The 19275-nt window shown below is 54.5% G+C and overlaps 3 protein-coding genes and 1 long non-coding RNA gene across 15 annotated transcripts; 2 read left to right on the top strand and 2 right to left on the bottom strand.

Moving 5' to 3' along the window:
* Positions 1-1664: 1664 nt before the first annotated feature.
* On the bottom strand, positions 1665-3112 carry crebl2 (cAMP responsive element binding protein-like 2). Its single transcript, XM_057021856.1, has 3 exons — positions 2859-3112; positions 2303-2500; positions 1665-2027 (listed from the first exon to the last, which is right to left on the bottom strand). Exons 1-3 carry the CDS (start codon positions 2871-2873, stop codon positions 1872-1874), a joined length of 369 nt encoding a protein of 122 aa, XP_056877836.1. The 5' UTR covers positions 2874-3112; the 3' UTR covers positions 1665-1871.
* On the top strand, positions 3070-9316 carry dusp16 (dual specificity phosphatase 16). 3 transcript variants are annotated; one of them, XM_057021852.1, is made up of 8 exons: positions 3070-3210; positions 5078-5723; positions 6260-6398; positions 6532-6695; positions 6760-6919; positions 6986-7109; positions 7200-8377; positions 8476-9316. In XM_057021852.1, exons 2-7 carry the CDS (start codon positions 5439-5441, stop codon positions 8335-8337), a joined length of 2010 nt encoding a protein of 669 aa, XP_056877832.1. In that variant the 5' UTR covers positions 3070-3210; positions 5078-5438; the 3' UTR covers positions 8338-8377; positions 8476-9316. The 3 variants fall into 3 exon arrangements, with proteins under 3 accessions (XP_056877832.1, XP_056877831.1, XP_056877833.1); XM_057021851.1 differs by having other exon boundaries at positions 7200-9316; XM_057021853.1 differs by lacking the exon at positions 3070-3210 and adding an exon at positions 3217-3456 and having other exon boundaries at positions 7200-9316.
* Positions 9280-11813, bottom strand: LOC130518921 (uncharacterized). Its single transcript, XR_008948178.1, has 2 exons — positions 11582-11813; positions 9280-11202 (listed from the first exon to the last, which is right to left on the bottom strand). It is a non-coding gene; the product is annotated as an uncharacterized LOC130518921 (long non-coding RNA).
* eps8a (epidermal growth factor receptor pathway substrate 8a) lies at positions 9459-18841 on the top strand. Of its 10 annotated transcripts, none has more exons than XM_057021849.1 (24): positions 9459-10337; positions 12125-12196; positions 13242-13303; positions 13373-13440; positions 13525-13686; positions 13771-13920; positions 13997-14079; positions 14151-14236; positions 14400-14479; positions 14583-14709; positions 14787-14875; positions 14952-15026; positions 15097-15245; positions 15329-15488; positions 15572-15648; positions 15856-15988; positions 16067-16186; positions 16273-16308; positions 16643-16666; positions 16730-16907; positions 16978-17161; positions 17270-17402; positions 17480-17528; positions 18458-18841. In XM_057021849.1, the coding sequence occupies exons 2-23, from the start codon at positions 12138-12140 to the stop codon at positions 17489-17491; spliced, it is 2247 nt and encodes a 748-aa protein (XP_056877829.1). In that variant the 5' UTR covers positions 9459-10337; positions 12125-12137; the 3' UTR covers positions 17492-17528; positions 18458-18841. The 10 variants fall into 10 exon arrangements, with proteins under 10 accessions (XP_056877829.1, XP_056877822.1, XP_056877826.1 ...); XM_057021842.1 differs by lacking the exon at positions 17480-17528 and adding an exon at positions 10710-10929; XM_057021845.1 differs by lacking the exons at positions 9459-10337; positions 17480-17528 and adding exons at positions 10349-10575; positions 10710-10929.
* Positions 18842-19275: the final 434 nt, after the last annotated feature.

Below are 19275 nucleotides of genomic sequence, written 5' to 3'. Positions count from 1 at the left end.
ATTCAATGTCCCCCGCGTCCCCGGGACATGGTCCACTCGGACTCAATGTCCCCCGCCTCCCCCGGGACATGGTCCGCTCTGACTCAATGTCCCCCGCCTCCCCCGGACATGGTCCACTCGGATTCAATGTCCCCCGCCTCCCCGGGACATGGTCCACTCGGACTCAATGTCCCCCGCCTCCCCGGGACATGGTCCACTCGGACTCAATGTCCCCGCCTCCCCGGGACATGGTCCACTTTGACTCAATGTCCCCGCCTCCCCGGGACATGGTCCACTTTGACTCAATGTCCCCCGCCTCCCCGGGACATGGTCCACTCGGACTCAATGTCCCCGCCTCCCCGGGACATGGTCCACTTTGACTCAATGTCCCCCGCCTCCCCGGGACATGGTCCACCCGGACTCAATGTCCCCCGCCTCCCCCGGGACATGGTCGCTCTGACTCAATGTCCCCCGCCTCCCCGGGACATGGTCCACTCGGATTCAATGTCCCCCGGCTCCCCGGGACATGGTCCACTCGGACTCAATGTCCCCGCCTCCCCAGGGACATGGTCAAAGCTCTCCTGGAGGAGTTGAAGCTCCTTCTGACAGGAGACTCTGCTGGGAACACCTGGCACCCTCACAACACGTTTGGGTCTGCCGGGTCTGTCCGGCACCCCCCCCCCCACCATCGGAGCCAGGTGGTGGTCAGTTGACAGCTCCGCCCCTCTCTTCACCTGAGTGTCCAGAACATGTGGCCTTTATGTCTGAACAAGGTGTTCGTTATGGACAATCTGAGACGAGTCCAGTAACAAAACACCACTCAGGTTCAGATGGGGGGGGCCGTTCTCCCCAATCACCCCTCTCCAGGTCTCACTGTCGCTGCCAACGTGAGCATTGAAGTCCCCCAGGAGGACGAGGGAGCCCCCAGGAGGACGAGGGAGCCCCCAGGAGGACGAGGGAGCCCCCAGGAGGAGCGCTCTCCAGACGCCCTCCAAGGACTGGATGCGCTGAACAGCTGTTTGGGCCACAGGATCCGCCCCCCCACCCGAAGGCGAAGGGAGGCTCCCCTCTCATCCAGCGGGGTGAACTCCAATATCCAGGCACCTCCAGGGTGGTCGAGAGTCCCACCCCTCTGGAGGAGACTGGTTCCAGAGCCCTGCTGTGCGTCTATATCTAGTCGGAACTTCTCTACCTCGCGCACCAGCTCAGGCTCCTTTCCCACCAGAGGTGACATTCCATGTCCCTGGAGCCAGTTTCTGCAGCCTGGGATCAGACCAAGGTCCCTGCCTCCGGCCGCTACAGAGCACACAATGCACCCCCCCCCCCCCCCCCCCTGCAGGTGGAGAGCCCTGGGAAGGGGGTCCCCTGTAGCCTCTTTGGGCTGTGCTAACCCCTGACCTCTAACCCTGACCCGGCCGGACTCCACATATATAGCGAATATACGTATATATATAATACAGCAAAATAAAAACAAATCAAGATCTTTGCTTTTCTCTCAAATGATTTCAACAGGTGTAACATCAAATCTTTTATTTAAAAAAATCAGAGACAAAAGTGCATCAAAGAAAACAATAGAAGCAGGTGGAACACACACACACACACACACACACACACACACACACACACACACACACACACACACACACACACACCACACACACACACACACACACACACCACACACACACACACACACACACACACACACACACACACACACACCCCGTTGGGCTTCATCAGAACCCATCTGCAGGTCAGATCCAGTTCATTTCAAATATTTAGGCTGAACGTGCACGTTTTCCTACGTTTCACCCGTTTTCAGACACCAGGTGGGACCTTTTGGAGCCTCCACGGGCCGATGGCCGGTCCACCGATCCACCGTCCACCACCCATCAGCCCTGGCTGCTGCCGCCCCCCCCCACGGAGCTCTTCGTGTTCTTGTTGCTTTTGCTGCCGCTGGCTGGGATCTTCTGCTCGTCTCCAGTGAGCAGAGCTTTGATCTCTGAGGGGATCTTTCCCTGATCCATCGCAGAGCACCACTGTTTATACTGCAGACACAACAACAACAACAACACAACACTGTTTATACTGCAGACACAACAACAACAACACAACACTGTTTATACTGCAGACACCACAACAACACTGTTTATACTGCAGACACCACAACAACAACACTGTTTATACTGCAGACACAACAACAAACAACAACAACAACACAACAACAACACAACAACAACACAACATGCTGCTGCCCGACCCAGCAGCTACAGCTGATCCACTCGTGGAGAACAGACAGAAGTGGGTCTCGGCGGTTCGGTACCATCTCCAGCTCCTCCCGCAGGGCGCAGATGGCTCGTTCCTTACTGGACACCAGCTCCTCCAGGTACTGGTACCGCAGCTTCTTCCGGGCTCGACACTCTCGGGCACTTTGACGGCTTCGTTCCAGTTTTGCCTTCAGGTCAATTTTTGCAGGTTTGCGACCGCGTTTCCCGGGTTTCTTTACTTTTCCACCAACAATCTGAGAAGAGCAGAAATTTGATGATTTATTGACGAAAATGCTTCATTACTCTTCGAAAGCCGAGTGTTTGACTGGTTAGGATGGGATATAGTGGAGGGACGGACTGGTTATACTGGGACAAAAGCATCCTAGCCTAGCTAGGCTAACCTGGCTTAGCTAGCAGACCGGATCCAGTTCAAATGTCTTTCCAGATCACCTCTAATGTGTCGGCAAACGTCGATTAAACGTTAGTCTTCTCTTAATATTTCGGAACTATCATGTATTTTCTGCCACACATGCTAAAAGGCTACAAATGTGAGTTTAAACTGGTGCTCTGCCTCCTGTGTTCGGGATTAAACTCCTCGTTTCCAACACTTACCTTGTTATCATCCATCCTGGAGGAAGCTAGCGGCGAGCAGCTCGGCTCACACTCGCTGTCCGGAAATAATCCACAAATTCGGCCGTTTGGACGGTAAAATAACGAAAACTGAGTCTGAAGAAAAACCTGCTGAAAAGAGAAAAACAGGAAACGCGCATGCGCACGAGCGCCCGCGCGGCCCCTTTAAGGCGCCTGCTGAGCTCATTGAGCGGTGACGTCATGGCTCTATTTTGAACGGTGACCTCATCATCTCACGGAGTTTCACCGTCCGTCGAAAGCCCGAAAGTCTCCGTCACGGACGATCCAACTGTCGCTCCAGGCGGGTTCGGACGGTCCGTCAAACGGTGACGCGGTGAGTTACCGGAACCTTCGACTCGGAACCCGCAGCTGGGACCGGAAAAGTTCCGTCCAGGGGCCCGAAGCTGAAGTTCGGCTCTCAGCAGCAAAATGTCGCTGAACTTCAGTGTTTGTGACGTCAGTGTTCCGATCGCGGTGCCGATCAGCTTCAACCAGCTGGTTCGAGAGATGATCGGGTCCAATTGATGTGGGACACTTTCAACTATTTAACTTTGGTCACAGTTTCATCACGAGGACGGAGGTAAAATCATTGGTGTTGGTTAGGGTTAGGTTAGTTAGGTTAGGGTTAGTTAGGATGGGGTTAGTTAGGATGGGGTTAGCTAGGGTTAGCTAGAGTTAGGTTAGTTAGGATGGGGTTAGGTAGGGTTAGCTAGAGTTAGGTTAGTTAGTTAGGATAGGGTTAGTTAGGATGGGGTTAGGTAGGGTTAGCTAGAGTTAGGTTAGGTTAGTTAGGATGGGGTTAGGTAGGGTTAGCTAGAGTTAGGTTAGTTAGGATAGGGTTAGTTAGGATGGGGTTAGGTAGGGTTAGCTAGAGTTAGGTTAGGGTTAGTTAGGATGGGGTTAGGTAGGGTTAGCTAGAGTTAGGTTAGTTAGGATAGGGTTAGTTAGGATGGGGTTAGTTAGGGTTAGCTAGAGTTAGGTTAGGGTTAGTTAGGATGGGGCTAGTTAGGGTTAGCTAGAGTTAGGTTAGTTAGGATGGGGTTAGTTAGGATAGGGTTAAGTTAGGGTTAGCTAGAGTTAGGTTAGTTAGGTTAGGGTTAGTTAGGGAAAAGGGGGCACAGCTACAGAAGAAACATCAATTTGTCACTTTTGTTGACTCAAATATTTCATGAGTCAAAAATGCCTCCAAATATTCAGTCAGGAGCAAAAGTGACCTGAACCTGCTGCTAACATGCTAACAGAGAACACACGGGACGTCCTGAGTGTGTGTGTGTGTGTGTGTGTGTGTGTGTGTGTGTGTGTGTGTGTGTGTGTGCTCTCACCTTAACAGATGATGAATTTGTTGTCTTGTTTTCTTTCTTTTTTCTTGTTCTTTAATCTTTGATACTTTCTGATGCTCTACAACAGTCTGGCTGATCCTGACGTGTTCTGCCTGTTTTGGGTTTGGTTGACCTGACACACAAGTGTTGATCCCCCCCCCACCAGCAGCTCCCTCCGCACACACACACGCACACACACGCACACACACACACACACACACACACACACACACACGCACACACACACGCACACACACACACACACACACAAACATACTGTAAAACTTTAAAGTCAATTCTCTAAAGTAAAAGCGAAAAGTGTGTCACAAATGACTCATGAACTGAAATTAGTGTGTGTGTGTGTGGTGTGTGTGTGTGTGTGTGTGTGTGTGTGTGTGTGTGCTCTCACCTTAACAGATGATGAATTTGTTGTCTTGTTTTCTTTCTTTTTTCTTGTTCTTTAATCTTTGATACTTTCTGATGCTCTACAACAGTCTGGCTGATCCTGACGTGTTCTGCCTGTTTTGGGTTTGGTTGACCTGACACACAAGTGTTGATCCCCCCCCCACCAGCAGCTCCCTCCGCACGCACACACGCACACACACGCACACACACACACGCACACACACAAACATACTGTAAAACTTTAAAGTCAATTCTCTAAAGTAAAAGCGAAAAGTGTGTCACAAATGACTCATGAACTGAAATTAGTGTGTGTGTGTGCGTGTGTGTGTGTGCGTGTGTGTGTGTGTGGTGTGCGTGTGTGTGCGTGTGTGTGTGTGTGTGCGTGTGTGTGCGTGTGTGTGTGTGTGTGTGTGTGTGTTGTGTGTGTGTGTGTGGTGTGTGCGTGCGTGTGTGTGTGTGTGTGTGTGTGTGTTCCAGAACCTGAAACGGTGCCAGTGTGAAGACCAGGACCAGATTATCTCATCAGAACTGAGTTTCGGTGACCAGCAGGCCTGCTTGAGACTCCGCCCACCTGATGGCCGCCGGTGGACTCTGAACGGGACAGTTGGTTCTCAACGGTTCGCCAGTTCCCCGTCCGTCCGTCCGTCCGTCTTTGTCCCCGCCCACGACCAGGATGACCTCATACCCGACTGACACAATGAAGCGCTTGATCATCTGAACTAAACCTACATCAGGGCTGCCAACGCCAACGCTGAAAAGGGGGCGGGGCCAGCCTGGGCAGCGCGGGTGGGGGGTGGGGGTGGGGGTGGGGGTGGGGCAGGAGAGGATTTGGTGAGATATGTCGGAGCCTGCTGCAGGACCAGGGTCGTGGTCCAGGCCTGGGTTTGGTCCAACGATGCCAAGGCCGGCAGCGGTGCGGCCGATTGGAGCGGACACTCTGGTGGCCCTGCTGGAGGCGGGCCTGGACCAGGTGGTCCTCATCGACAGCCGGCCCTTCATAGACTACAACACGTCCCACATCCTGGAGGCCATCAATGTGAACTGCTCCAAGCTGATGAAGAGGCGGCTTCAGCAGGACAAGGTCCACATCTCGGAGCTGCTGCAGCACTCGGCCAAGAAGAAGGTAACTTCCTGCTGGGCCGCTGCTTCACAGGAAGTGTCCAACCTTAAAGGAACCGCTAGACATCAAAGGAAAAGCTGCTGATGCCAATTCAGGAAAGGTCGTTTTTGGATAACTAGCTAGCCTCAATGCTAAAAATGCTTCAGTCAAATTTCAGGATGGTCTCAAACGTTCTTCAACCTCCTTCAGACAAAAGCCAGCTGATGTGTTTGGTGCTGAACTCCTCAGGAGAAGCTGAGCTGAGCTCATCAGAACTCTGGAGCACCATCTCTAACTCCAGCGTGTCTGTGAGGAAACGTGGAGTGACCTTTGACCTGGACCTGTCTTTTACTCTCATATAAAAGGAGCACCTTTTTTATGAGAGTAACCTTCCAAAGATCAGATCCGATGGACTCCGATGATGTTGAAAAGCTCCTCCAACATTAGTTCTTCCAGGCTGGAGTTCCGTCAGGACCTCCGTTTGGTCCGAGGTCCTGGCAGAACGATGTCCAACCAGGGTCTGTGTGAAATATGTTGAAATGTTTGTGTCCGTGTTCCAGCTGGAGCTGCACGCAGGTCAGGATGTTGTCGTGTATGACCAGAGCTCGTCAGATCCGAGCCATCTCAGCCCCGAGTCCTTCCTCAACATTGTGCTGGTGAAGCTCGAGCGAATGTTCACCACGGTACACCTGCTCTCAGGTCAGTCCAAGTCCAAGGCTGACCCGCGTCAGTTCAGGTTCAGCCAGAGGACGAGTCACAGAACCAGTCCTTTGGTCAAGACTCCAACCAACCTTCCTTAGCAGAGGTTCTGACCCTCTGTCCCATTTCTTAGGTGGGTTCTTGGAATTCTCCCAGCTATTTCCTGGTCTGTGTGAGGGGAAGTCATTCTTGGTTCCTTCCTGTATCTCTCAGCCCTGCCTCCCTGCCACCAGTGTGGGACCAACCCGGATCCTGCCCCACCTGTACCTGGGCTGCCAACGAGATGTCCTCAACCAGGTAGCACCGTCTGCGAGGGTGGTTTAAGGGCTGAGCGGTTCTGATGGACCCATTGTCTGTGCAGGACGTGATGCAGCAGAACGACATCGGCTACGTCCTGAACGCCAGCAACACCTGCCCCAAACCCGACTTCATTCCCGAGTCACACTTCCTGCGAGTTCCCGTCAACGACTCCTTCTGTGAGAAGATCCTGCCGTGGTTGGACCGATCGGTGGAGTTCATAGGTCAGCGCCGTTTCTTTCCTCTCTCCGCAGCGGCGTGTGTGATGTCATCAGGGTGTTGTGTTTCAGAGACGGCCAAAGCGTCCAACGCCCGTGTCCTGGTCCACTGTCTCGCTGGAATCTCCCGCTCGGCGACCATCGCCATCGCTTACATCATGAAGAGGATGGACCTGTCCCTGGACGAGGCCTACAGGTGACGGAAGGATACGGTCCACATAAGGACAGACTCACTATGTGGTCCACATGATCTGACCACGCTGCAAACTGTTCTTCCACCCTTTAGGTTTGTGAAGGAGAAGAGGCCCACCATTTCTCCAAACTTTAACTTTTTGGGTCAGCTGCTGGACTTTGAGAAAAAGATCAAAACTCCCAGAATGACTTTACAGAAGAGTGAAGTTCTGGTTCTTCCTGAAGAACCCGACTCTTGTGCCTGTCCTGGGGTTTCTGTAGAAGCTATCCATGGGTTATTGGAACCACTGACACTACCATGTGTTCTGGACACTTCTCCAGATGAGAGAATCCTGGCCCAGGCGCTGAGCAGTCTGCAGTTCTCTGATGGTTCCGACGATAGCGCCCGCCTCAAACGCTCTTTCTCTCTGGACATTAAGTCATTCGGGGAGGGCGATGCAGCTTTGGGCCGAGCCTTTGGGCCTTATTGTGGGTCCGGAGACTCCAGCGAGTTGTTCAGATCTTCGGCTTTCAAAGATGCTGGAGGCAAAGCCTGTCAGTTCTCCCCGGTGGAGGAGGTGTCAGAGCAGTCCACTCCAGAACCCAGTCCAGACAAAGAGGAAGCGACCGCCCCGGAGACACCTGCCCGTCCACCCCCCACGCAGCTGGTATCAAAAGCTCCGCCCGCTGCTCCGCCCGCTGCTCCGCCCGCTGCTCCGCCCGCTCCACGGTCACTGCAGAGGAGCGGCAGCGTGGAGGAGAGTGCTGCCACCTACCTGTTTGGACTGTCTCGCAGTCAGCAACACCTGGCCAAGCCGGGCCCCGGTGGCGTCCTCAAGGGCCCCGGTGGCGTCCTCAAGGGCCCCGGTGGCGTCCTCAAGGGCTGGCATTCCGACATCCTGCTCAGTCCTGTCACCGTCTCCGCCTCCACGTTGGCAGGTAGCTGGTACCTGTCTGACTCCACGCACTTCATCTCCACTGCAGCCATCCTGAACAGCGGTGCCGTGGGTCCGTACGGCTGCGGTCTCAGCGTGGGGGCGGTGCGGCGCCGTGGTCGGCAGCGGACAGAAGATCGCGGCGACTCCAGAAGGAGCTGGCACGAGGAGAGCACCTTTGAGAAGCAGCTGAAGCGTCGCAGTTGTCAGATGGAGTTTGGGGATGGCAGAAGCGACAGTCGCTCCAGAGAGGACGTGGCGAGAGCAGCCAGCCAGACCAGCTTCTCTGGGAGCCTGGAGGTCATCCAGGTCTCCTGAGGAGGAGACCAGCTTCTCTGGGAGCCTGGAGGTCATCCAGGTCTCCTGAGGAGGAGACCAGCTTCTCTGGGAGCCTGGAGGTCATCCAGGTCTCCTGAGGAGGAGACCAGCTTCTCTGGGAGCCTGGAGGTCATCCAGGTCTCCTGAGGAGGATCCTGTGTTCGCTTCATGTGCGTTAAAGGGCCTGGTTGCCAAGCAACCAGTCTGCTGGATAACTCTCTCAGCAGTTTCATCACTTCTTCATCGTGCTCCTCGTCATCAGCCTCCGGAAGTTCAGCTGTGCGTAAAGGAGGCGTTGAGGTTTTGGAGGACGAGGTTCTCCGTGGGTCCGAAGGCAGCTGAACGCTCTCCGACTGCTGCCGCCGGCCTCAACCTGAGGATCGGGATTGTGACGCCGTCTTGCTTTGGGGCAAACGATCACGGGCTTTTTGTCGATCCTGTGAGTGCCGCTGATGACATCATCAGGCCGAGGCGACCTGGAAACGTGTTCTGTCTCTACAGCGCCGTCTGCTGGACACGGTTAGCCATGGACAAAACGTTTCCTTCCAGTAAAAATGTAAATTGAGGCACATAAAAATGGCATGAAAGCAGCTGTGAAGCACGGACAGATGTTTGTCCCTGTTTGTAAATGAAAACCACATCTGGTTAATCATCTTTTCTTTGTTCTGAGGATCCAGATCAAAGATTTTGGTCTGTATTCCAGCTCCCACCCTGATCAGTCCCACTCTTACATGCTAAGCTAGCTTGTGGCGTCACAGTGCTGTGTTGCAGCAGGAGGGTCACGTGACACGTCAGCTGGTTAGTGACCAGGTGAGTGGGCCCGCGATAGCGCTGCAGCGTGCCAATAGTGGCACACGTGCCAGAGCTTGCAGGTCCTTAAATGATGAAGGAAACATTTAAAAGGTTTTGATTCTGTAATTTATGTGAATTTGAAACTTTCAGTGTTGGAATAAAAGAAATGTTTCCCCTTTATTACAAATGTTTTACAATGACAACAATCAAGGTTTTAATTTAAGCCACCAGAACTATTGGTGTGTATGAGGTCATAAACCAGCAGAACTCTGCGTCGGATCCCACAGAACCTCCAAAGTTGGTCCAAGTGTTTGACGACATTCACTCATTAGAAACGTGATCTTGTGTTTTCCTCTATAAGCCGGTCGGCCTCTGTCCACCGGAGCACCGGCTCGGTCCACATTCCTGCCTCCAAGTCAGACCTGCCTCCGGTGCATGTGGGGCTTCCTCAGAACCACCTTTGTCACCGGTTTCGTTCATAATTTCTTGGAACAGGATTTGCAGGCATAGCCAGGGGCCGGAGGGGGTCCATTTTGGGAACCACAGGACTTCGTCTTTGCCCTGTTGGCCTCGTGAAACCAGGACCAACATCATCCTCCATCGTCTCTCGGCCGGCCTTGGAGCGCCTCGGAATACTCCCGGAAGAGTCTGGGGATAAGGAAGTCTGGGTATCTCTGCCTGGGACCCGGCACCAGGTAAGCGCGAGAAAAGACGAGCCGAAAATGACGCGTATTCGCCCGAAGGGGGCGCGATATCTCGACTGTCCGCCCGCGGGAAGTGACGTGTGATCCAGACTGTTGCCTTTCTCAATCCGGAAACTCTTGTCTGTAATTAATTCAAACTGGAGATTAACGTTTCATCCAAACAAATCCTAAATGGGAGCATAAAAAGATCCTTCTAGACTAAAGTTCTAGATTCGCTCATGAAGAGCGTCACGTGGGCAGACAGGACGCGGGAGTGAAATACTCTCGCAGTTCCGGCTGGTAGGTAGAAAGGGGCGTGGCCACAGCCTGGCAGTCCTCTCTGAGGGAGCAGCTTGGGTCCCATCACAGTCCAACAGGTCCTCGAGACACCGGAACCACAGCAGGGGTCCAGGGGGTCCAGAGGGTCCGGGCGGTCAGAGCGGAAGCTGGACGGTCTCTTTACGTCATGTTTTCCTTCCGTTTGACGAAGTAACGAGCGAATTTGATGAATTAACGACGCTGCAGGTACGAGTCTGGTCCGATGTGACTTTAAGAACTAAAAGATGTTCGCGGGTATCTGGTCGGTACCGGTCGGTACTGAAGCCTTTAGTCACGTGGTCTCCGCGGTTTCTGTTCATGTTTGAATGTTGCGCGAAGTAAAGTTGAATCAGCTCCACCAGAAGATGAATGTTTGGACCTGCCTGGGCTGTTCGGTCCGGCTCAGCGGGAGTCACGTGCTGCTGCCGCGGTGACGTCATCACAGGTGAGGCGAGCTGTTGGCACGTGACGAGCGTATGCGCCACAGCAGGAGCCCTGCTGATCAGGGAGTTTTCAGGATTGGTTTGCCTGGAAATGTAGCGGATGATAAACATCACTTCCTGTTTGGGTTTTAATCAGAAATCTGATCGGATCATTGATCGCTGATCACCTTGGCAGCTCTCTGGGCGACCACAGGACCTGTTGCAGCCTGACTTCCTGTCCACCTCCTTGGCCTCCCCATTGGTCCAGGGAGACTCCGTCAGCAGCTTAAAGGGGTCGGGGTAAATCCAGGTCCTGCTGAGTTCTGGATCCTGTTAATCTGTCACACATGCCGAGTCCTCGCCAGGCGTCTGCACAGGTACGGCGTGAAGCTCCGCCTCCCTGAAGGTCCGTGGGGGTTCCGGCTGTGAGCAGGGTGTCCACAGTCGGATGAGGATCGTGTGACCGCGCAGTTGGCTTGTTGTCATGGCGATGTTGCTCAGGAAGTGAAGGCTCCGGACATGTGATTGGCAGCCATCTTGTTTTGGGTAGCATCACTGGCAGCCAGCAAGGAGTTCCTGCAAAGGTTCCTGGAGCATCAGCGTGGACGCGTCACCTTTGACGTGAAGGTTCCTGGTTCTGTTGTGAGTTTCTGAGCATGAAAGATTATTGATTATTCATCAGTTGCTCTTCTGTTTCTGCTGAAACTCAGGTGAATAATAAAGCTGCACTGGCACTTTTGTCTTAGCATTAGCATCAGAAAACGTGCATGTTTTAGCATCTTTAGCCTTTAGCAGAACGAAGGCAGCATGTTGGCGATTAGCTCAGATTTGTTTTTCAGCACTTGTGATGGTGCTTTAGTGACCTTGTTGACCTGAGTGACCTTGTTGACCTCCTGCTAACCTGCTACACAGATGTGAACGAGCACAGCTGGAGAGTCCAATCTCAACATCAGTGTTAGCCTCTGTAGAGGTCAAAGGTCAGCGTCAGGTCAGGGGTCACGGCGCCTGTCCAGGCGGTTCTGTGCTCACCTGGGGTCTGGGTGGACCTGCTGCACGGGTGGACCTACCCCAACCCGTGATGGACAGGATCTGGCCCAAGGTGGTGCTGGTCTGGTACAGCACAAATCACAGTTCTGCTGGATCCAGGATCCAGGATCCAGAATCCCTCTCGGATCAAATGTTCCCTCAGTGGTTTTCAGTCTGAAGTACTGAGGGAGAAGAAGCTCTAACCCTAATCCAGGAATTAAACTTCCTGTCATCCAGGAGGACGGCAGGGATTAGCTGTGTGTGTGTGTGTGTGTGTGTGTGTGTGTGAGAGTGTGTGTGAGTGTGTGTGTGTGCGTGTGTGAGAGAGTGTGTGTGAGAGTGTGTGTGTTTTTTTGTGAGGTGAAAACCTTTTGATAATGAACCACGATACAACAGTCCAGCAGCAGATGGATCAGACGTGGGTGTGATGCTAGCGTGCACGTGGGTGTGATGCTAGCGTGCACGTGGGTGTGATGCTAGCGTGCACGTGGTGTGATGCTAGCGTGCACGTGGGTGTGATGCTAACGTGCGCACGTTTGCTTGCAGGAGGTCCAGCAGCATGAAGGGGCACCAGGCTCCAGCTCTCTCCTCCGGCGTCGTCGGCTCCTCCCACATCAAGTTGGTATTTTGCTGCTAACATGCTAAATAGCGCGTGTCAACATGTGTGTTGTTGGCATCACCTGCTTTGATTGGAACATGCTAACATGAGCTAAAGCTAAACTTCTGACAGTGTTGTGCGTTGATAAATGAGCGACGATAAACGTTGGAAGTCTTGTCTTCGGGAGCGGAGACGTCCAGCCTTCCCTGTCCCCGGACACCTCCTCCAGCTCCTGGGGCAGTATTCCGAGGCGCTCCCATGACGGTCCGGAACACCGAGGCTGCACCGGTCCGCCCGTCAGGCTCCATCCTTCCCCAACTCCTGAACTGGACCCCGAGACAGCTGAGCTCCTCCTCCTGAGGCAGGAGCGCTCCGCCCCCCTGGAGGCTTCAAGTTCTAACTAACATATGAATGTATTAGCACACATGCTAATTAGTGGTGGGGAATTTAACCCTTCCACGGTTGAGTCCTAAGAGCAGGAACGCCGGGCAGCAGCGAGCAACAGACTGGTGCGACCTTGAGCCCGGTCCCAGGAAAACCCAAACTCTGAACTCTGTCAATTGATCCGCCTCATTGATCAACTGTGCTAATTTAGCAAAGCTACTGCAGGCGGCGGATAATCAGGTCAGTAAATGGGGATCTGACCCAGGACCTTATCCAGGAAGTGACCCGGGATGTGTTCCAGGACCTTATCCAGGAAGTGACCCGCGATGTGTTCCAGGACCTTATCCAGGAAGTGACCCGGGATGTGTTCCAGGACCTTATCCAGGAAGTGACCCGGGATGTGTTCCAGGAAGCTAGCTGGGAGCTAAAAAATGGCCGGCTCTCTTTTCCCGACTGCTGCTAATGCTAACAGGTCATGATGTGCTAGTGGAGATGCCCAAAACGGGCGTGTTTGGAGTCTTCAGGGATAAAGGGTTTGAGTGCCGCAGCCGTGGCGTGATGTCATCAGCGCTCGCCGGGCCCCTGCTCGTTTATGCTCGTTAACGCTTTGAACATGTTTTACACTTCATCGTGAATGATCATAGAAGCCCACGGCTGATCCCGCCTCTCCGTGTGTCTCAGTGGGCGTGGCGGTCCGGCCCGCGGCGGCGGCCAGGTGGCGTCTCGTTCCAGAGCCGTGCTCGGTGAGTCCGGTTCAGGCCGCTCCACGCTTGCTAGCTCGGCCTTCATGTCGCTCTTTGCGTGTCCTTCAGAACGGAGGAAAGCGGGGCCCAAAACGAGCATCAACACGCTTACGGACACGTCTCAGTATCACGTCGAGGTGAGTCGCCTGCGTGACCGACCGCAGAGCTCCATTGTCTCCTAGCAACAGTCTACAGATCAAATGGTTGTGACTCACCTGTAGCACCTGACCACGTTCGTGTTGGACCGGAAAGACGGGATGATGACCGTAGAGGACGGCGTGAGACGCCTGCGTCTGCTGGACGCCAAAGGGAAGGTGTGGACGCAGGAGATGGTGCTGCAGGTGGAGGAGAAGAGCGTGGCTCTCCTGGACCCGCAGACACAGGTGACACGCGTGTGCGAGCGCAGCGCAGCGCAGCGAGGCCACGCCCAGGAAGCTGGCCCAGCATGTTTGTCATGGGTCCCTCAGAACCACCTGGAGAACTTCCCCATCGGAACCGTCCAGCGCTGCCAGGCCGTGATGAACTCCTGCGCCTTTGACTCCCTCTTGGCTCTGGTCTGCAAGGAGCCGGGTCAGAACAAACCGGACCTGCACCTGTTCCAGTGTGACGGCATCAAGGTAGGCTGTCTCTGATTGGTGGCTTCAGAAGTGGCGAGCAGCCATCAGACGTGGTCCCGCCTGCTCCACCCCACAGGCCAGCCTGATCCAAGCCGACATCGAGAGCGCCGTGAGCGACGCCCGGGGAGGCCGAGCGAGGAGGAGGCCCGAGGCGCTCAAGTGAGGAGCAGAACCAGCCGCCCGGACCTGCTGCTGACAGCTGATTGGCTGACCTGTTTGTCCGTCTTCAGAACGATCCTGAAGAGCGACGGGATCATCCCTCCGCCCCCGGCAACTCCCGCCCCCCAACCACCAGCGCCGTCCAATCAGGTGGAAGGTAAGAATCCAGCGATTTGCTGGTCATCCTGGACCGACCGATCTGTCCTGCCAGATGTGACGCACGCACATCAGCCCTGTTAGCGTGTCGCTAACGTCGGTGGTTAGCATCAGCGTTAGCTAACGTGGCGATTTCATCTGTTTAATGCTGAACATTAACGGAGGCTGTTTTTCAGAGAAACATCTGCAGGCCACAGAAGAAGAAGGCGCCTGGGCGGAGCTGAGCCAGGTGGACCGCGACGTGGTGAGCTCCAGGCCGCCATGACGACAGGAAGCCCTGTCAGGTGACATCACAGGAAGTGGACCTCTGCGCTGTCACCATCAAAGTCTTCTTCTCCCTTTGGCAGCAAATCCTGAACCACATTCTGGACGACATCGAGTTCTTCGTCATCCAACTCCAGAAGGCGGCTGAAGCCTTCGGCGCTCTGGCCGAGAGGAGGAAGAAGAAGAAGGGCAAGAGGAGAGGTCCCGGAGGTGAGGCCGCCGCGGCGGCGCTGAGGCTCCGCCTCCTCCCCTGGGCCACGCCTTCAGCTGTGATGTGTGTCCCACAGAGGGAGTCCTGACGCTGCGCTCCAAAGCTCCGTCCCAGGAAGAGCTGCTGGACTGTCTGCAGAAGTTCAAACACGCCTTCAACCAGCTGGTAGGACGAAGGGTCACGTGACCGCGGGCTGACGCCAGCTGTGTGTACAGATGTGTGTCTGTGTGTGCACACAAAGGGGAAGCTGAAGGACCACATCCAGAACCCCAACGCTGAGGAGCTCCTTCACTTCCTGTTTGCTCCTCTCAGGATGGTGAGTGGTCCAAGTTTGGCTCCTCCCTCTTCTTCCGTTAGCACACGTTCCTGCAGCAGCTCCTCTCCAGGTTCTCCAGGCTGCAGGTAGCGTGGAGCTAGCGCGCAGCGTCGTGGTTCCCCTGCTGACCAGAGACGCCATCGACTTCCTGCACGGCTCAGGAACGGCAGAGGAGCGCCACCTATGGGTCACGCTGGGAGACGGCTGGACCAAATGCAGGTGAGAAAGCTGGGAGGTCATGAACAGCTAACATGCTAGCAGGTGGACATGTTAGCGAGGGGTCATGTGACCACGTGTTTCAGGCTGGAGTGGCCGAAGGATCACTACTTCCCCCCGTGTGTGCTGACGTTCCGTGACGGTTGGGAGCCGCCATCTTTAACATGGTCCCAAGAGCTGAGTCAGCTGACGGACGGCGTGGGCCGTGTGCAGAGAGGGGCGGAGCCAGCCGCGAGGCCGCCGGAGGTCAGCGGGTTAGGGTTCCCCACCCGGCCCCCCTGCTCTTCGCAGGAAGCGGCCTTTGACAAACTTCCTGTGTGTCTCTGCAGCCGCCAGCATGTGCGGACGTCTTGGCCGACTCCTGCGGACACCCGGACGGGGACGCCACCGGCCGGGACCTTGAGCGGTAACCCTGGTCACGTGACCTCACATGACGCGTAACCGTGGAGACGGCGATCAGGAAATAACCCAGATAGCATGTTCTGATAGCATAAGATAGCATATGACAGGAAGTGTGTCACAGGCTCCGCCTCCCCGTCTCATCGGCTCAACTTCCTGTTTGATGACGTGCATTTAAACAAGTTTCCTTCCACTCTTGTTTTGGTGGCATCAGGGAGGAAGCTGCTTATTATGGGCTGTCAGCACGTGGCGCCGGAGGCCACTCGCCACTTTTTGCCAGTTGTAAATTCGACTTTGAGGCAAGAAACAAGACGGAACTGTCGGTGGAGAGAGACGAAGTCGTCCAGGTAAATTTGTTGTGTGTGAAGAGCGAGAGGCCGTCTGTGACGCGTCTGTGACGCGTCTGTGACGCGTCTGTGCCTCAGGTCCTGGACGACAGGAAGCAGTGGTGGAAGGTCCGCAACGGCGGCGGCGCCAGCGGCTACGTTCCCAACAACATCCTGGAGGTCACCAGAGCACAGCCGGGCTACAGCCACACCATCCAGGTAACACACCTGTGGCCCTTAACGCAGCATTCTGATTGGACGTTGGCCGTCTGACCTCTGCTGCGACCTTTTGTCTTTAACTGAAGCTCATGATGCCAAAGACGGAGTTTGAGCTGCTGAAGGTACGAAGAGTTGCTGTGGCCCCTGAAAGGAACATTCTCACAACCAAACCTCAGGACATCTGAGATGCTAGCCCTGCTTGGCTAGGCTAAGCTTACAGATGTTAGCATAGGTGCCTGCTTGGCTAGGCTAAGCTTACAGATGTTAGCATAGGTGCCTGCTTGGCTAGGCTAAGCTTACAGATGTTAGCATAGGTCCTTAGCTCCATGAGCTAACAGACAGGACGATGCTAACGGACGAGGTTGGACGGTGAGACTGTTCTTTTCGGTGTTTTCTGTAGCAGAACCGACACGTCGGTGATGACGTCTGCAGCTTTTCTTCTTCTCCTGTTTGCAGCAACTTTTGGGAGAATTAAACGAGGTAACGACCAACAACGACGACCTTTTAGCTTCAGTGGGCGCTGACATGTGGACCCCATCTTAGAAACAGACCACCAAGACCCGCTCGGACCAGGACGAGCCCGACGCCACCGCAGTGGCCGTGGCCCCGACGTCCCCTGTGACGGCGCCGCCACCGCTGGACGCCGATCCGGCCCGCCTGGGTCGCAGCCCAGTGAGCGACATCACCAGCGAGCCGAGCGACCAGAACCCGCCCAGTACCCGTGAGTGGACGGAGGTCGCGGCTGCTTGAGGAGCATCAGCGATCACATGTGCTGCTATCATGGCCCACAGGAAGGAAGTCCACGATGGAGGAGGTCCAGGATGAGCTGATCCAGACACTGACTTTGGGTCGGAGCACAAACAGGAAGTTTCTGGGTCCGACTCCAAGCGGCAGCATTCCAACCGTTAGCATCACCTACGACTCGATGCCCGATGACGTCAGAGCCTGGCTGGAGGCCAAAGGGTTCAGTCCAGTGTAAGTGTGGCCCGGGACCGGGTCTGGGCCGGGTCTTTGTGCGTCCCCCTCTTCATTAGGTCTGGTTCTCAAAGCAAACAGGAAGCAGAACTGTGTTCTTCCTCCCAGTACCGTCAGCAGCCTCGGCGTCCTGACGGGCGCGCAGCTCTTCTCGCTCAACAAGGAGGAGCTGAGGACCGTCTGTCCTGAGGACGGCGCCCGGGTCTTCAGCCAGGTGACGGTCCAGAAGGCAGCGCTGGAGGTGAGTCAGGTGACCCCCGCCTCGGGCTGTCGGGCTTTTCTGGATCTGAGTGTTGGGAGTTCTGTTTCTGCTTCCAGGTTTTCTTCTGAGCTTCCTTTGATCTTCTGAACCTTCTGATTCTTCAAGGTATCGTGTTCTTAAGCAAAGCGCCGCTCGTTCCGTTGGCCAGATTCACCTGTCCGAACCGATCCGATCCGAACCGGTCCGATCCTTTGTCCTGGACTCTGGACCGGAGCACTTTCACCCTTCTCAGAGAGACGTTCTGGGCAGCGCCGACTCGTCAGGAGTCGGGTTTGCTGGCTCTGGCCATCAGAACGAGGGGCCACACCATTTTTGCATCGTAGCATCCTAAGCTAACATTCCGCTGGGCTAAAGGTCCGAAGATCCCAAACATTCCAGCTCCTGTTGACCTCTGACCTGAATCTTCCGCTAGACACCAACAAATAGCTGTGAAGAGCGTCCCGTGTGCTAGCTTAGCTACTAGCTTAGCTACTAGCTTAGCTACTAGCTGTGTTGTTGAGTTCACGTGAACATTATCGAAAAACTGTTTTCATTTGTGAAAAGTCATCAATAAATGTCAGAATGGGGGGGGGGAGGGGAGGGGGGCTCCGACAGCTTTTCTTTCAAGTCTTTGTGCCTCTTCAAACTTTTATCTGCGTTTAACTTTATGCTAAATTTTTCCTTGATGAAAAACAGTTTGAGAACCCTGCTCACAACTCCATTTCCCAGCATGCTCGACTACAACCAGCTCCCCTTAGTGGAGCTTGAGATCAAAGGTTGTCATAGCAACTGACCAGATGTTTTTCCTGCACTTCCTCCTCCCCCCCTCTCTCCCCTCCTTCTCTCCTCTCCTCTCCTCCTCCTCCTTCTCTCCTCCTTCTCTCCTCTCCTCCCCTCCTCTCCTCCTCTTCTCCTCTCCTCTCCTCTCCCCTCTTCTCCTCCCCTCTCCTCTCCTCCCCTCCTCTCCTCTCCTCTCCCCCTCCCCTCCTCTCCCCCTCCTCCTCCTCTCTCCCCCTCCCCCTCCCCTCCTCCTCCTCTCTCCTCCTCCCCTCTAGAGGGGTTCAGGCTCAGAGCTCCTGGAGGTGATGAGGAGGCGTCAGGAGAAACTGGCCTCCAGCACCTCGGACTCAGGCGTGGAGTCCTTAGATGAAGGCAGCGCTCACTGAGCTCCTCCCTCTTCCACCTCCTTTTCTTTCAAGGTGGCGTCTGGCCACGCCCATTTTGTGGAGAGACGGCGTGGACAAGCTGCTCGGTTCATCTCCATAGCAACCACTCTGACAGATGCTGCTGCATTCAGGAACTGTAGGAAAAAGTTTTCGTATTTATATCAAATGTGTATTTAGAATTAGAAAAAAGAAATGTTCTGTGTGAAGATTCCTGCTCATGGAATTCCTGGAACATTCCTGAAATTCCAGAAATAAAGTTTTCTAGGTCTTCTATGGATTTTCTCTCGGATTGTTTATTTCCCAAGTTTTAGTTATTCCAGAGGTGTCTCCCATGCTACCTGTTAGCCAGCATGTTTAGGGAACCTGATGTCCACACTGCCCGCAGCGAAGGATTAGATCTATGCTAAGCTAACATTGCTAGCACTACTACAGTGGGACCTCTCCTTTTACGAACATCTCTACATGCGGAATTTCCAGGTTACGAAACGTCTCAACGGGAAAATATTTCCTCTTTTTACGAAATAAATTTCAGGATACAAAGGTCAAAAATACGCTACCGCTGCTACTCGCAGCTCGCGGAGTTTAGCGATGCAAACATGCTAGTAGCTGCTCTGCCATTGGCTATCACCTAGCATCTTCCTGTCATCCCATTGGCTATCGCCTAGCATCTTCCTGTCATCCCATTGGCTATCGCCTAGCATCTTCCT

This window comes from Takifugu flavidus, chromosome 22, assembly GCF_003711565.1.
Source record: "Takifugu flavidus isolate HTHZ2018 chromosome 22, ASM371156v2, whole genome shotgun sequence".
NCBI classification, from domain to species: domain Eukaryota; kingdom Metazoa; phylum Chordata; class Actinopteri; order Tetraodontiformes; family Tetraodontidae; genus Takifugu; species Takifugu flavidus.
Note: the sequence above shows the minus strand (reverse complement) of the source record. Positions and strands in the feature narration are given on the sequence as shown.